This window comes from Sardina pilchardus, chromosome 19 (genome assembly GCF_963854185.1).
Source record: "Sardina pilchardus chromosome 19, fSarPil1.1, whole genome shotgun sequence".
NCBI lineage: Eukaryota > Metazoa > Chordata > Actinopteri > Clupeiformes > Clupeidae > Sardina > Sardina pilchardus.
This window is the reverse complement of record NC_085012.1, coordinates 14,590,876-14,607,757: the sequence shown is the minus strand read 5'-3', so window position 1 is coordinate 14,607,757 and position 16,882 is coordinate 14,590,876. Positions and strand designations below refer to the sequence as shown.

The window sequence follows — 16,882 nt, the reverse complement described above, 5'->3', positions numbered from 1 at the left end:
CCCCGAGTTGTGTATTTGTGTGTGAATGAATGAAACCTTTATTGCCCCGAGGGTAATTTGTCTTGCACTCAATGGAGCCACAGTGAACATTTAATCACAGACAACAATAAATAACAATAAATAATAAAAAGACACATCTAACAACATTGAGGACGTAGAGGATACAGAACATTAACAACAACAACAACATCAACACAGCAATGATAGTGATGTGCAATCATCAGTCCAGTAGCTAAGATGCATGAATAAAATCAGATCAATAATCAATGGTGCACATTTAAAACGTCTATGTGCTTGTGTCTGATCTGTTCAGTAACTGAATTCTCCTTCGCACAAATTCTGTAATGGCACGTTTGTTTTTTGTGTATGTTTTCTGTATGACGTGTGTCTTCTGTGTGCCATGTACACTATATTGCCTAAAGTATTGGGTCACCTGCCTTGACCCCCATATGAACTTCAGTCACATCCTATTCTTAATCCATAGGGTTTAATATGACGTCGGTCCACTCTTTGTAGCTAAAACAGCTTTAACTCTCCTGGGAAGGCTTTCCACAAGGTTTAGGACTGTGTTTATGGACATTTTTGACCATTGTTTCAGAAGCGCATTTGTGAAGTGATGCACTGATGTTGGACGAGGAGACTTTCTTTTTGGTTGAGGTCAGTACTCTGTGCAGGCCAGTCAAGTTCATCCACACCAAACGCTTTCATCCATGTCTTTGTGGACCTTGCTTTGTGCAATGGTGCACAGTCATGTTGGACCAGGAACTGGCCATCCAAAACACCTCCACGGCTCCTTCCGCCACCTTGCTTCTGAAACTCAGCTAAGTTTCTGTTAGAAGCGAGAGAGTGATCTACAGTTTGTTATCCTCTCTACATCGAGGTGTGTGTGTGTGTGTGTGTGTAAGTGTGTGAGGGTCTCCTAATGTTTGTTTGAGGTGCCATGTGACATGCAAACTAAGCAAACACTTCCTCACTCCTCCACTTATTACACACACACACACACACACCCCTCTCCTCTTTTTCCTGCCCTCCCTCTCTCTCCTCCTCCTATTAACGTTGTGTGTGTGTCTGATGCTATTAGTTTAAGTCCAAACTTCCCACAAAGTTGGGAGCATGGAATTGTCCAAAATCTCATGGTAAATGCTGACGCATTCAGAGTTCTTTTCACTGGAACTAAGAGGCCAAGCCCAGCTCGGGGATGGCCCCTTCCTGTTCCACATGACTGTGCACCAGTGCACAAAGCAAGGTCCATAAAGACATGGATGACAGAGTTTGGTGTGGATGAACTTGACTGGCCTGCACAGAGTCCTGACCTCAACCCAATAGAACACCTTTGAGATGAATTAGAGCACAGAATGAGAGCCAGTCTCCTCATCCAACATCAGTGTATCTCTTCGCAAATGTGCTTCTGAAAGAATGGTCAAAAATGGCCATGAACACACTTCTAAACCTTGTGGAAAGCCTTCCCAGAAGAGTTGAAGCTGTTATAGCTACAAAGAGTGGACTGACATCATATTAAACCCTATGGATTAAGAATTGGATGTGACTGAAGTTCATATGGGGGTCAAGGCAGGTGACCCAATACTTTTGGCAATATAGTGTATGTGTGCTCCTCTGTGCAGCATACTGTATGTATCTCCTGTCACTAAAAATGACTGCATGTGCACAGCAGTGTCATCTAGTGGCAGAAAGAGGAAATGCAGCAGATGGCAATGGCTGTCTAATCAGAGCCAGACTGCCCCAAACCCCCCTCCCCCTCTCTCTCTAATGAGCAGACAGCCATAGGTATTAGAAATCTATATACCATATTGTCCACTGAGTTATATTAGGTGGCATACGAAGACGAGGCTGACATATTACTGGGGGCAACACCTTACTGTCTATGCACAGCACTTGCCAGCAATCAGACACACAATAAAGGCTACACATTTTTCCACAAGGTGTTTGTTACTGTTAATTAGAAAGACAAATCTTTAGCGTGCCCCTTTACACATTATGTAGAATAGAGCAGTGGTTCTCAAACTGTGGTACGGGTACTGGTGGTACTCGAACTCGGTGTGGTACTCTGGCAGTCTCCAAGATGTTTTTTTTTTCCCATGAAGATAATATAATCATTATTCATAATATTTTCATAATTGTTCAATTTAAACTAGTTTTATCTTTCTTGAAAAAAACAACAACAACATAAAAAAAAAACCCAGTATGTACAATGTAAAATATATAGACCTATTCAAATTGGCCTATGCTACCGTATGTTAATGCTGGTCAGAATGTTGGTACTTGGAGAGCCAATTGTTATCTGAGGTGGTAGGCTACTCATTGTGAAAAGTTTGAGAACCACTGGTAGGCCTAATCTGGTATAGAGGATAAACTGCCTTACTAAAACATTAAAGTCTGCTGGTGAGGAAGAAGATGTCCACAACCATTGGCTATTTCCGTTCAAAAATACGCAAGCAGCGAGAAAGGTCAATTGGCTCAGGTTGTTAGTAAAGCCAGTCGGTCAGCCTGGCTGGAGCCGTTTCATCAACTGTAGCCTAAAGTTAACACATTAACTCACTGAGCCTTGTGGAAATGCGTTGTGTAATTAAATCAAAATCACATCAAGGGCTTGAGATCTAAGGAGATTAGTGGTACTAAGTTACCAGCAGCACTTAATGCATGTTTGAACTTGCCAGCAGAAGGACAACAACTTATCTGCAGTAGGAGACTCTAAGACCGCAAAGCACATTCAGGTGGAGGGATGGAGGAGTAGAGGTGAAGAGGGAGCATGAGAGAGGCTGAGCCGGGAGGCTGGGTCTAAGAAATAAAATAAAAATTTGTGTGTTTATATGGCTATATTTTCCATGTGCAAAATGCAATACAAAGTGCGTTACACATAAAATGAAGACACAGAAAACAATTTAAAGGAATCCAATTATAACCAGCTGTGAATTATTATTATTAATGTCCATCAGCGATAAAGAGTGAAGAGCGGACAGCATGGTGACATTGAACAGGCTACAGGCAGTAGGTTACTGACAGTCTTTAGAGCCCTGAATGCACAGATCAGATTGACCTCAATATCACCGAGTCATTTTAGGGAGTTCTCACATGCAGTTCATGCAAGACAACCCAAGAATTTATAGGATCTGAAGGCTTTTTGTTATGAAGACTCTACCATTTGTGAAAATAAACAATGTAAACCACTGAAAAGTTGGTAATACTACATTGGATAAAGAGATAACAATAATAAACAACAATGTCAATTCCGTCAATAGCCTAATGAAAATAACTAAATAAACCATAATGCATGAGAAATGCGTACTAAACTAAATGCATGAACAGATGCCTTTAGACCCCTCTTGGAGGACAGCTCTGGGAACTCACTGGAACTCATTTTACCAACAAGGACTGAGGAAAAGTTTTGAATTTGACCTAAATTTCATGGCTGGTCGACACAACAGACAGTCATCAGAGGTTAAACCGCCATCAATTACAATTACCTATGAAAGGATAGGTAAAAGTTGAATGTCGTCTAGAAACATAGTCAAATTCAAGGGAGCGAATGGTTTCAAGGGAGTGGTGCAAATGAGGAAAGCAGGGGCCCTAATACTGATCCCTGAGGCACACTTGTGATGAGGTCATGAGGCTTTTATACCTATCCCTGCCAAGCCACACTGAAAGAATGCCCTTTAAAGTAAGATTTAAACCAGACAAGAGCTTTTCCAGAAATTCTTGATTCAGACGGAAAGGTGAATGTCATGATGAACAATATCAAAGGCTGTTGATAAATCTAATTAATACTGATGGCTGAGCAGAGGACTTAGCTACTCTCAATGCTTCAGTCACAGACAAAAGAACGGTTTCAGTAGAATAACCACTCTTGAAACCAGTTAGACTGCATAGGGTCTTGTAGGTTATTCTGCTAAAGGGAAGGTACATACTTGAAGAGCACTTTCTCTAAAACCTTTGACAAGAAAGGAAGAAAGGAGACAGATCTGTGTTTTATTCAGTTTAATCAGTTTGATTAAGTGTTATGTGTGACTGCTGGTAGAACAGCAGGTGCGATAGACTGTAGAAGAGTAGACAGGACGGGATCCAAAGGGCATGTTATTGGATGACTTCTCTGACGCAGTTGAGAGACCGTTCACTCATCAAGAGGAGAGAAAGAGTCAAATGATGACATCATGCCAACACAAGGCAAAGCCCTCCTCGTAGGTTACAAACTGAGCATATATTTTAGCTACTTTTTCCTGTCACTCGTCTCTGTCCTATCAGAGGGCAGGGCAAAAAGGGTAAAGAAAGATTTATAAACCTCTAAACTGCCATCATCCCCTTACTTGCTTTACTATGTTTTGTTGAATTATTACACTATTCTGTGATCCCTTATGGTTTTATTTTAATCCTAGTAAAATAATAATAATATTTTTTTTTACAAATGACACATTTTACTATTCTACAGGGTAAAGTTATGGGCATAACTCAACAGTGTCATGCTTAAGAAGCTTATACTTAAAGAGGCAGATTTAGAGACCTGGTGTCAATAGCTTCGTCTGCAGAACAGGCTTAAGCTAATAGCATCAGACACACACACAACGTTAATAGGAGGAGGAGAGAGAGGGAGGGCAGGAAAAAGAGGAGAGGGGTGTGTGTGTGTAATAAGTGGAGGAGTGAGGAAGTGTTTGCTTAGTTTGCATGTCACATGGCACCTCAAACAAACATTAGGAGACCCTCACACACTTACACACACATACACACACACACACACACACACACACACCTCGATGTAGAGAGGATAACAAACTGTAGATCACTCTCTCGCTTCTAACAGAAACTTAGCTGAGTTTCAGAAGCAAGGTGGCGGAAGGAGTCGTGGAGGTGTTTGGGATTTTGGATAACATGCCCCAGACTGACTCCCAAGGAGGACACGCATGAAGCCAGAGGGGCAGACTGGGTATGAACCTTGAGCCTTTTTTTCAGCAGTCTGGAGAGTGTAGCTTTAAAATGGTCACATTATTTACATGCCATTTTATCCTTAGTATCTCATTATCATGAAGTTACAACAAGAATAAACAAGGTCCAAATTCACTTTTGCAAAAAAATCCAGCTCTAAATTCATAATCAAATAATCATTCAGTTAAAATGTAATCACTTAATCTTGTATTATTCTTATAATATGTAATATTACATACATTTATTTATGCTTATATCATATTCAAAATCATAACTTGTGCTGTTTGCATCAACATGTCAGATGGGCCTTGTTCTAATTCTAAATGGACTATTTGAAATGCTGATCGTGACGTTAAAACTTGAAGTTAGAAGAAGGAGTATGTGTGGTGTATTGCAATGTATTTAATTGTGCTGTATAAATGTACATGCATTATTCTGATTGCACATGAAATTGAGGAAGGAGGATACCGTAGGGGCATAGTGATATTAAAAACCCAGACTGGCCTCAGCCCTCTCAGCCATCCTCAGGGTGTGGTTTGTGAAGAATACCTGAATGAATGGGGTGCGTATGTGACCATGTCTTCTCTACATATACAATCATTCAAGATCACCTTGCATGAACCTTAAGTCAATCTAAGTGTTTGTCTGTAATCGGCATAATTCTAGTGATGTTGAGGAGTGAACGTTGTGTGAGCGTTGTGTGAGCATTGTGTGAGCATTATGTGAGCGTTGTGTCAAGCCTCAGGGCAGGCCACTCGTCCACGATAATGTGGTTTGTATAGCGCGGGTATTCACATGCTGCCTTGCGCACGATTTGATTCACACTGCTAAGGCAGCCTGGAAACTACCGCCCTAATTTTTGCCTCAGATAGGGGACCAATCACAGAACAGGGGGGAAAGGAAGACGATGATGAGCTATGCACAGACACATTTGATATCTGGGCATTCGTTCAAATACGAGAAAATGAATGTTTGGTTCCCAAACCATGTTTTATTGAGAAGTGGTACCAGCTAGCCAGACTAGTTTGTACCAGCAACCAGCAAAATTTGTCAATGTCCTCCAGATTATGTCTCACTGCTGATATAGAAAAAAGACTGTCTCACTGTGTGTAGCTAACTGACAGCAACTAATTCAGAAGTGAATTCAGAGGTAATTCAGGTACACTGCTAAAAAAATTGAAAAAAGTTATTAATCTTATATTAAGAACAAAAAATATATTTAGTATTATTATAGGTATGAAGAGACATACCTAGTATTCACTCAAAAGATAATTTTGACTTAATTTATTCAGGGCTCCAGACTAACTTTTTGCATTGGTTGCACTGGTGCGCCTAGCTTTTTTTTTAGGTGCACCAACACAAAATTTAGGTGCACCCACATTTTTCATTGCATCTCCTTAAACGCCAAAATGTCACCTTTTATCGCTCTCCTTTCATACAATATGAATGGTTTTTTAACAATAAGGCGTAGAAAAAGCTTGTCTTTGAAACACAATATATAAAAAATCTATTCTTTATAAAGAATTATACTATTATAGTAGTACTTCTATACAGTTTGGTAAAGTTCCATGCATAGTCTACAATGAAAATTTGTGACAGAAATGTATGATTTCACCCGAGCAGCGTCAGGTGCACCAGTGCGACCTAGAATTTTTTACAGGCGCACTCTTAAAGATTTTGGGCGCATATGCGACCAAATTGGTCGCACTCTGGAGGCCAAGAAGATATTTTGACTTATTTTAAGAAGTATTAACAAGTCACACTGGCAGACTAAGTTTTCAGGATGAGACGTCTTAATTAGGAAGAGTTTGACTCCTTTTAAGTTAAATTATTTTATAAGAAAGTGCTAAGTAAATCTAGTCTGGCTATATCACCATCAATCTTTTAGGACTGAACATTAATCTTGGGAGTCTGCACTTTATTTCTACTTCAAGAGGCGTGATCAATGGGCATAGTTCAAATGACTGCACGCTTTTGGATAGTCCTTCAACCAATCAGACCAATGATCCGGGTGCACCAGGAAGGGACAGGAAAAAGGAGAGATAGATGTGCAGGTTTCCAGCCTGAGCTGCAGGGCGAAATCCAAATCACCGGCAGATCAGACAGGGTTTACTCAGCCTAAGGTAAGACTCTTTATACTGAAAATGATACCAACTAGATTTTCTGATCTTAATAAGACACTTAGATTTTTTATTAAATAAGCAGTGCAGTGTACGGGTCCCAGGCATCATGTGAGGATCTACCTGCATCATGTGAGGAGCTACCTGTATCTGGGTGTCCTCCTACCCACTCATGCCGATGCCTATAGTCTGTTGTGTCTAGGCATGGCAGGAGCAGGAGGTCCATGTCTGCACTGCAAAAAACTGCTTGTCTAATAAAATCTAACCAAGTGTTTTAATCTTATATCAAGGTAAATAAACTAGTTGGTATTGTTTTCAGTACAAATACACTTACCTAGTGCATTCTTTTGAAATTATTTGACTTAATTTAAGACTTAATTGACTTATTTGAAGTCAATTCTTCCTGAAAACAAGCAAAATTATCTGTCCATGCAGTAAGTGAATTTATCTTGATAAGACTCCTTAAAATAAGTCAAAGTCTTCTTAAATTAAGTGAGATTATCTTTTGAGAGAGCGCTAGGTAAGTATTTTCATACTTAAATATCAAATAGATTTTTGACCTTGATATAAGATAATTACACTTGGTTAGATTTCATTTTTTGCAGTGTGGGGAGGTCCTTATCCACTGCCTGTAGTGTAGAAGGTGTACCAGCACGGATGGGGAGTTGAGGGCGGCATTGAGGGGGAAAGAGGACTGGAGACGAACCCTTCATCCCACTGGCAAAGAGAGGAGCAGGGGTGACGTCTGGCTCTCAGTCTTCAGCTATGCTTTTGCATGCAGACAAAGGTTCTTCTCAAAGCCACTCAACCCAATTAAAGGCTTTCCCCTGCAAATTGGCAAGGACAAAATTTAGGCAATGAGTGTTTAACCTCCAGCTAATCTTGTTTTGGAGAGAAAGAAAAGATAAGGCCATTAGATCCAGCCTGTGGGTGAGGGAGCACTCACCCCACAAAGATGACCTGTCACTTCAAGCCACGAATGAGTTCATCTGTGTGTGTGTGTGAGTGTGTGTGTGTGTGTTGTGTTGATATAGGGGAATCGTTAAATGTGTTTGAATGACCATAAGCTAGAGTCATGAACGAGGGATGACCCTGTTCAGACCTGAAAAATTCCAAACGTAGCCAGTTTTCACTGATTCTTTCATAACACTATTAGCGCTAGCAACTGGGAAATTACACACCTCCCCTTTGCTAACAAGCTCCTGTTTGAAGTGACTGGGGAACTCCTTCTTCTCTTCCTCCTGTCCTCCTCATCTTCTTCCTTCTCCTCCTCCCTTCTCCTCTTCCTTCTTCTCCTCGTGTTCTCCCTGTGATACGGCTTCTCTTTGACTTTGTTAGCTCCTATGCTCCTGTAAAGGAGGTTCACACATGTGCGCTGAATGTCTCTCTTGGTCTCGAACGCCAAGATGGACATCAAACTTCAGTGCCAGACTGCAGATGTGTCATGCTTAATGAGATGTGTGACTTGGACCACAGACATCCGTGCTGCTTGATGCTCAGACCAATCGCACTCAGACTTATTCTCCATCCTAAAGGCTCACACCGCATCTCAGGGCTCAGGGCTGTGGCAGGGCTGGGGGCTTCACAGGGTCTCCAAGTCTACTGTCCCAGACTGACAGTCTGTTATGAATCCCCAAGAGGAGGTATTTGAACCGCAGGAGTGACTATTGGTCTATAAGACGAGTCGTTTGTAACGCAAGAATGACTATGAGAGGAGTTGTTTGTGCTGTAGGAGAGACTATAAGTAGGTATGAGATGTGTCATCTGTACTGCAGGAATGACTGAGTCTATGAGTAGTTTGTACCACATGAATGACTCTGAGTTTATAAGAGGAGTCATTTGTAGGCCTACAGCAGGAATGATGTTGTATTTAACCCAGGCAATTGGTTTGGATTGGATCATTGATCCCTTTTGAGGGATTTCAGAAGGGTTATTCCAGAATATTAACCAGTTTTCTAATCAGTCTTTAATGTGTGTCTTCAATATTTTTTCTGTGAAAAAATTCAATAATAATCCTGTAGCAAACAGAAAGACTTTTGGCAAAGATCCTCTGCTTCATCCCTCTCTGCTTTTAATCTTAATGTGAGATACTGTATCATTCATGTCCTGCTATTATCCATAATGACGCTTTAAAAATCCAATCAGTTTTTGTTGATTCTGTTTCTTATAGCGGTCATGGACTTTCCCCTTAGCGTGTTTGGTCCCCCAGAATCCACATGTGCTATAGTTTCTGTGCTAAGCTTCTCGCTAACAGCATTATGCTAATCACTCTAACAGAACAAGTAGATCCTAAATTGAATAATTGGCTTATTGAAGGGCTGTTGCTAAATTGGCTTATTCTTCTACACAGCCAAGCTCAGGGAGGATCCACTTCCTGTCAGAGTGGTCTAGCGTGTTAGATAGGCATACTGCCAAATATGTGCTTTTTAAAGTTCAACACAGATTTTGCAATCAACATTAAATCTGACAAAACATAATGGATGTTTTCCATAAGATAATGACACTGTTACATTGTCAATGCTATACCATGCTGGTTGCCTAGGCCTACTTATCGACTCACTAAACATGGGCTATTCAAAATATTAGGATACTGTACATTTAGTCTACCTGCCTGAGACATCCAGGCTCACTTAGCAGTCTGGGCTCATCTTCCAAAAAAGAACTCTGTGAATTCAGTCTCCCTGCTGAAAGTACCATCTGTGGCCTCGTCAAAGAGTGCAATTCCTCCACCTGTCAGCTGTATAAGTATATATATAGCTGGAGCCTCTTCCACCAAGATTGGTTAAGTGCTGTCTGCCATCCATTGCTTGATAATTACATCAATTACCATCGCTCTTCTAACCTGGATTGGATTCTGACAACAACAATTACAGGCCTATTTCCAATTCAAGAAGCTAGTGGCGACTCAACTCCAGGATCTCCTGAAGGACAATGATCCCTGAACCATTCTAGTCTGGATTTTGTCCTATATGCACAGTAGCCTGCTGAAACGGCCATGATTAAGATTACTAACGATCTCCTCTGTGCAGCTGACGATGAATGTATTTCCATTCTGATTCTCCTTTATCTTAGTGCATTCTTTGATTCCATCTCTCACCATATTCTGTTTAGCTAATATCAGAGTGCGTGGCAGTGCTCACCAGTGGTTCACCTCCTAACTCTCTGGAAGGACACGGCACATACAAATGCTGAGTTGCAAGTCTGAGAGTACTGCTGTGACAAGAGGGGTGCCCCAGGGGTCTGTTTTGGGCCCACTGTTCTTCATCATACTGTACCTCTTCCCACTTGGCACTATCCTCAGGCAACATAGTGTTCTATTTCACTGCTATGCTGATGACACCCAGCTCTACTTTTCAACAAAAGCTACTGCCACTCTTCCACCAGCTGTAATTGCTGCCTGCCTCCATGACATCAACTTGTGGATGACACAAAATTACCTGAAGCTGAATAGCAGCTAAGCTGCTTGTAGTTGGTTCCAAATCAGCTCTTGCCAAGATGGAACCTTTTAGCATTTGTGTAAATGGCAGCACCATCCCTTGCTCCAACCAGGTCAAGAGCCATGGTGTCGTACTGGACAATATGTAAGGTTTGGATGTCCAAGAATTGAATATCAGATAAGATGGTTAAAGATGTTGAATCAGAGCAGCAAGGCACATTTCTCCATCCACAAGCAGGTAACAAGAACATGAACTGCAGTAGGCCTACTTCCTGTCTAATTACTAGAGTCAGAATACTCACAGCACCACCTAGTGGTATAATGTGGGATCTACATAGTAAGTGAACACAACACAATACACATTCATTCAGCACGCACATAAACGCCCATCTAAGGAACATTGCATTGTTTTGCCCAGCGCTCACCCAGCAGAGTACAGAAGTCCTTGTCAATGCGTGACATCATTGACTACTGTAATAATTCCATCTTGTCTAGAATCCCTAGTAAGGTACTCCACTGGCTCCAACTCATCCAGAATTCTGCAGTGAGGATTAAAACATGTTCCAAATCCACTAGCCATGTAACACCATTGCTTATGCAACTGCACTGGCTTCAAGTTGCCTACAGAATTCATTTCAAAGTCCTGCTCCTGGCATACAAGTCCCTACACAATTATACCCCCACCTACCTCACTGACCTGGATGTTTACATCACTGTCCATTAAGATCCTCCTTAGCAGCCCTACTGCATGTGCCTAGTGTGAACCTCAGCACCCTGGGAGAGGGCTGTCAGCTACATCACCCCCAAGCTGGATTTCATTGCCAGACTACATCAGACACTGACTCAATTGCTGACTTTTTGATAACGCATTTAGCCTACTTTACAGAAAAATTTAAAAAGCCTACTATGACAGATCTGTCTGCATGATAGCTCTATAGCCAAGTTGTGGGGATATTGTAACCAGCGTGTCTTTTTAAAGACATATTATCAGCATTTAATCACACATAAATCCTAGGAAATTAATAGCATTCAAGCCTTATCAACCCTTATCAAAAAAGTCCTATAGGATAGGATCAGATTTTGGAACCAATAGGATCCTATGGGATTGACATTTTTTTTTTACAATCCTATAGGATTGTTATATTGGAATCCAATAACATTTTGGTTCCAAAATCTGTTTAGAATCTTTTTGATAAGGTAATTGCATAGAAGGGATCATATTTCTAGGTCTATTTCAAGGACAAAACCGCTGTGATCTGTATAAACTTCATCTAGGCCTATGTCAAGACTAAGCTAATAGCATATGCACAAATACAGTAGGTGCCCTCATACCCTGAACACTTTGAAGACAGTGATTGAGATCAAGGTAAACGCTGTAGCAGATAACAAGAGGCAAAGCAATGGGGAGTAAGAAGTCACATGACATATTTGTCTAATGCGAGTTTAAAACTGTATTAACTCAAAAAAGTGGGGCTAGGCTAGTGACAGAACAATTGCCCCAAGGTGTCTAGGGGTGTCATGGACTCTGTCCTACAGCTATTCACTGTCACTATGTTCACTGGACCAAACAGGCATGGAATATGGAAGGCCAACTTCCATGCTGTTATGGCGAATAACTGGCAAGTCCATGTTATACTATAACAAATTTGTTTTTTTAGCATCAGGTGAGTGATTCTGATGGACTGTCTCTCTAAAGTGGTTTTGTTTTCCATTTTGTTGCAGCAGGGTTGACCCACCAAGCACCCCCAGCAACCATCACCCCTGGCAACCATCACTCTTTGGAATCCTCATTCTCAGCAACCATCACTCCTCTCAACTAGTTCTACCCAGAGCCTTATCTCTTTAAGGCTCTGGTTCTACCCCTTTCACTACACTGCTCGGTGTGTGTGTGTGTGTGTGTGTGTGTGTGTGTGTGTGTGTGTGTGTGTGTGTGTGTGTGTGTGTGTGTGTGTGTGTGTGTGTGTGTGTGTGTTCCACCAGCAGTCTGAAAGTGTGAAGGATGTTTGTTCCTCTGGGGGCCCTGCCCCCCACCATGGCCCCTCTGCACTTGATCAGCCCTGCTGGAGAGAGCTACTTAGGTGCGTACCTCACCTCATCATTGCCACCACACCCCCTTAAATAGGGTAAGCCATGCTGGGCGAAGTTTATATTTATTTGTTTATGACATTTATGGTCATGTTTATGTTTCTTAGCAGATACTTTTGTCCATAGCAACTTATATTATATTGTGGTGCCAATATACTGTATAAGTATATTTGAAGAGGGTTAAAATGGGTTCAAGTTTGCTCCTGGCTTGGGAAATTCATTGGTCACACAGAAGTAAATTAGTTGATCAGTTGATTAGTTGATCAGTCTATAGGAATGTGTTGGAATGTGTGTTTGTATTGTCTGTATATTAGTAGTGTGTGTGTGTGTGTGTGTGTGTGTGTGTGTGTGTGTGTGTGTGTGTGTGTGTGTGTGTGTGTGTGTGTGTGTGTGTGTGTGTGTGTGTGTGTGTGTGTGTGCGTATGTGTGTGTGTGTGTGTGTGTGTGTGTGTGTGTGTGTGTGTGTGGCAGCGTTAACTAAATGTCTATGTGGTGTGGTGTGTGTGTGTGTGTGCATGCAGAGCAAGACCTACTGCAACAGAAACTCAACTCTCACCTCCTGGCATCGCAGAGTGCAAAGCGAGAAGGCCACACCCTTGCCACGTCCTTCCTGGATACACACTTCATGGCTCCACCCACCTTCCAACGCACAGAAATCTACCGACACACACACCAACGCCAGCATCAGCACCAACACAAACACCGACACACCTTCAGGTCTTTCACCCCAGCAATGCTGCCCCCCACTACCCTGCCTCTGGTGAGTCAGTCTGTCATGAGAACCACACACACACACACACACACACACACACACACACACACACACGCATGCACGCACGCACGCACACACACACACACACACACACACACACACACACACACACACACACACACACACACACACACACACACACACACACACACACACACACACACACACACACACACACACACACACACACACACACACAGAACTGATGATAAATGCCAGCTGTGAGAGTGGCTAATGCTCTTCAGGACATGGTCATAATAAGCTGTCATATCTTGGCATGTCTTGTGTCTCTCCACCTGTCTGTCCTGTAGTTCAAAACCTGTCTGTCTGTCTGTCTGTCTGTCTGTCTGTCTCTGTCTGAGAGGCTGCCATCCTCACCACACCTGTGTGATCTGTCAGGTTGGATGGAGTACAGAGATGAAGGAATGGGCATACAGGCAGACAGACAGACAGCAAAGCAGGCAGGCAGGCAGACAGGCAGACAGACAGCAATGCAGGCAGGCAGGCAGACAGACAGACAGCAATGCAGGCAGGCAGGCAGGCCTACCGACAGACATGGAAACAGGCAACCAGACAGTTGTTAAACAAAGCAGAGTGATGATGCTTCCTACTGAAAGAATGTGTTTTCTGTTCTCGTCTGTGTAGAAACCAGGGAAATGGGGTTCCATGCATGTGACCATCGCCTGGAAGGTCTACAACCATCAGCAGAAAGTAAAGGTCTGCAATGGGCACTGGGTTTATTAGGGCCCGAGCACCAAATGGTGCCAAAGCCCTAGCTATTGTTTCAGTAAGAAGTATGACTGTATAGCTGCAGAGATACTCTACAGTACTTCATAGGACTTTTCTTGAGGACACATTGCTGTTATTCCTGATTATTTACCCAGCCCGTTTTTTAGTTGAATATGTAAGAGCCTGTGTGTTTATTGAAGCATATTAATTTTCGGATTTCATTTTCCACCGCAGCACATGTCACCTGAGTCACATGAACTGGACTGTGGGCTACAGCAGGGGCAGAGGCCATTCCCCCTCAGACCTGTTGCTCTTAGGGCACCCCTGCAGCCTCGTGACCTGCCCTGCTCCTCCTCACTCCTCCTCAATGCAGGTAATGTACCACAACAGGTAACACATTATTACAGGTGAGACACACCAGTACAGGTATCACATCAGCACAGGACAGCTTCCTTCTACTTCCTTTGTTTCATGCCCTATGAGCCCTTCTAAAAAATGCTGGGTTATTTTTTCAACCAAACCGCTGGGTTGAGGCTGCTGGGTCTTGTTTGGTCTCCAAATTCTTGAATTTCCCCTTGGGGATCAATAACATATCTATCTATCTATCTATCTATCTATCTATCTATCTATCTATCTATCTATCTATCTATCCTCCAGGTTCCATTCACCTCTCAGTCCCTCTGTCTGGACCTCCTGCTGCTCCTCCCCTCAGCTACTTCCTGCCTCCTCAGATGGGTAAGGGCAGAGAATGTCTAGTAAGGGCCAACCACTGCTACACCCTCAAACCACACACCTCTATATGCTGCATCCGTGGTGTACCATTTTAAACCACACTGTAGCTTTTAATCTCAACCAATCAGCAGTCAAAGTTGGGCGGTAGGTGTAGGCTACTGTAAGTAAGTAAGTAATCAGCAGTCTGGGAGAGTGACCACCAGTCATCCTGCTTCAGCACAGAAACACCTTCCAGCAGTCAAAAGTGATAAAACTGCGGCATGATGCTACATGTTTATGTGTTTTTAGCTGCAGATTACTGAACCATAACCGGTCTGAATTTCCTTCCATCCCTGTCCAGTGCATCAAGACAGGAGAATCTCAGCCTCAGATTTGAGCCGAACGACAGAATCCTGGAGCCGACTTCAGCATCCCCCGCCACACTTTCCCACCGCCTTTCAGGGGCAGGGCATCCGGACACAGCAACACATACACAGCTCTGTCCAGAGGCACCCGATGAGCTTAACCCCGATACCTTTCATGAGCTCAGCCAAGAGACCCCTAGTGAGTTCAGCTCAGATGCACTTAACGCAGAGGCCAGGAACCTTTTTAACTGGGAGATCCATGAATACCAAAAATGTTTATTTTTATTTTCGTTGAGAGCCTATTATTCAATATTGGGCTATAATTGTTGTATTCAATTCTTTACATCTTTTCTTGATTGCTTTGATGCACTTACTGGAATCCTGATGATTTTCAGCTTTACCTTCCTAGCGCAGCAGAAGTCATCTCTTACAAATGTGTTAACCAATTTTTTTTGGTTTAACACACTTTTTTGCATCTTGACATTTAACCAAAGATCCTTAAGAACCCTTTTTCAACCATCTCTGATTTAACACAGTTCTCATACAAAGACCCCAAACTTGATTGCCTGTGTTGAACAAATGAAAAACATTTATTCACAGCTAATATCCATAAGGTATATACTGTAGTTGGGTGACCAGACGTCCCTGGTTTCAGGGGACAGTCCCAGTTTTTGGTTGCCTGTCCCCGGCAAAATAAAGAAAAACTATTTCCCTGTTTTTTGAAGATAAAACTTATGTATTTCAATGAGATTGATAGTCAAACTGAAAATGTCCACATTTTTGGGATTATGTCCCCGGTTTTGGTCTCGGACATCTGGTCACCTTATACAGTATAGCCTCTGTTCTGTGTTGCTATTTGAAAACATGGATCCAAGGCACATTTAGAGAGTGTACTGTTTTACATATTTAGTCCAGGATTTTGTCAGTGAAATGTACTGTAGTATTATTTACTATTTCAATGAAAAATGTCTCATCTAGGTGATAACTGTTGGTGTCATGTCAATGGCAGCTGCATCTTGGGAGAAATTAATATTTTTTTTTTTTTTTTAATTAATTTGGTCTCTTCAGTTTTTCTGATTCCAGAAAAATGAGAAAGAAATGACACTGACATAGCAAACAATGAAGGCTGCACTTTGTTGTCCATTGTGTAATGATTGATTGAAAACAGTGATTTGACAACATGCTGTTTGAAGGCAAAATTGGCTGCATGTTTTAAAGTTAGTATCTTTAAGTATGTATCATTTTGGCTTCTGTTCAAGCCAAAATGTGCCCGTGCCCATACAAACAGAGATCTGCTTCTAGTTAGACCCTGCAGAGGAGCTTTGAAGGTGTAAGGACTGCATTCTGTGAAGATGCCTTGAAGGAACTCAGGAACTCAGAGGCTTTCCCAACAACTGGATGCCTCCACAACAGTGGAATGTTATAAGACTTTATACAACAATAACAGAAAATGCTGGATGCCTCAAGTAAAAAATTGTAAAATTGTGTTTTACTTTATATAAAATAACACAAACAGAGGATTGTCTTGAGCATTATTTTATTTATACCAGGTCAGTGTCCAATGTTCCCTCAAGCCAGGACAGAGCAGAGCATGGTGGCCTGGCTGAGTTGACTCATGGTAGACCATAAACCTCCTAAAAGAGGAGCCTTTTGGGTTTGCTTTGCTAGCTGAATAAAACCATAGGGCTCCACTATGAACAAGTTTGCCACTTTCTCCGTACCCATGGTTATC

At 42.1% G+C, this 16,882-nt stretch overlaps 1 protein-coding gene across 1 annotated transcript; it reads left to right on the top strand.

The window, feature by feature from the left end:
- The first annotated feature begins 12,453 nt into the window (after window positions 1-12,453).
- Window positions 12,454-15,108, top strand: LOC134066573 (autism susceptibility gene 2 protein-like). Its single transcript, XM_062521937.1, has 5 exons — window positions 12,454-12,566; window positions 13,095-13,333; window positions 13,991-14,062; window positions 14,309-14,447; window positions 15,095-15,108. Exons 1-5 carry the CDS (start codon window positions 12,488-12,490, stop codon window positions 15,106-15,108), a joined length of 543 nt encoding a protein of 180 aa, XP_062377921.1. The 5' UTR covers window positions 12,454-12,487.
- Window positions 15,109-16,882: the final 1,774 nt, after the last annotated feature.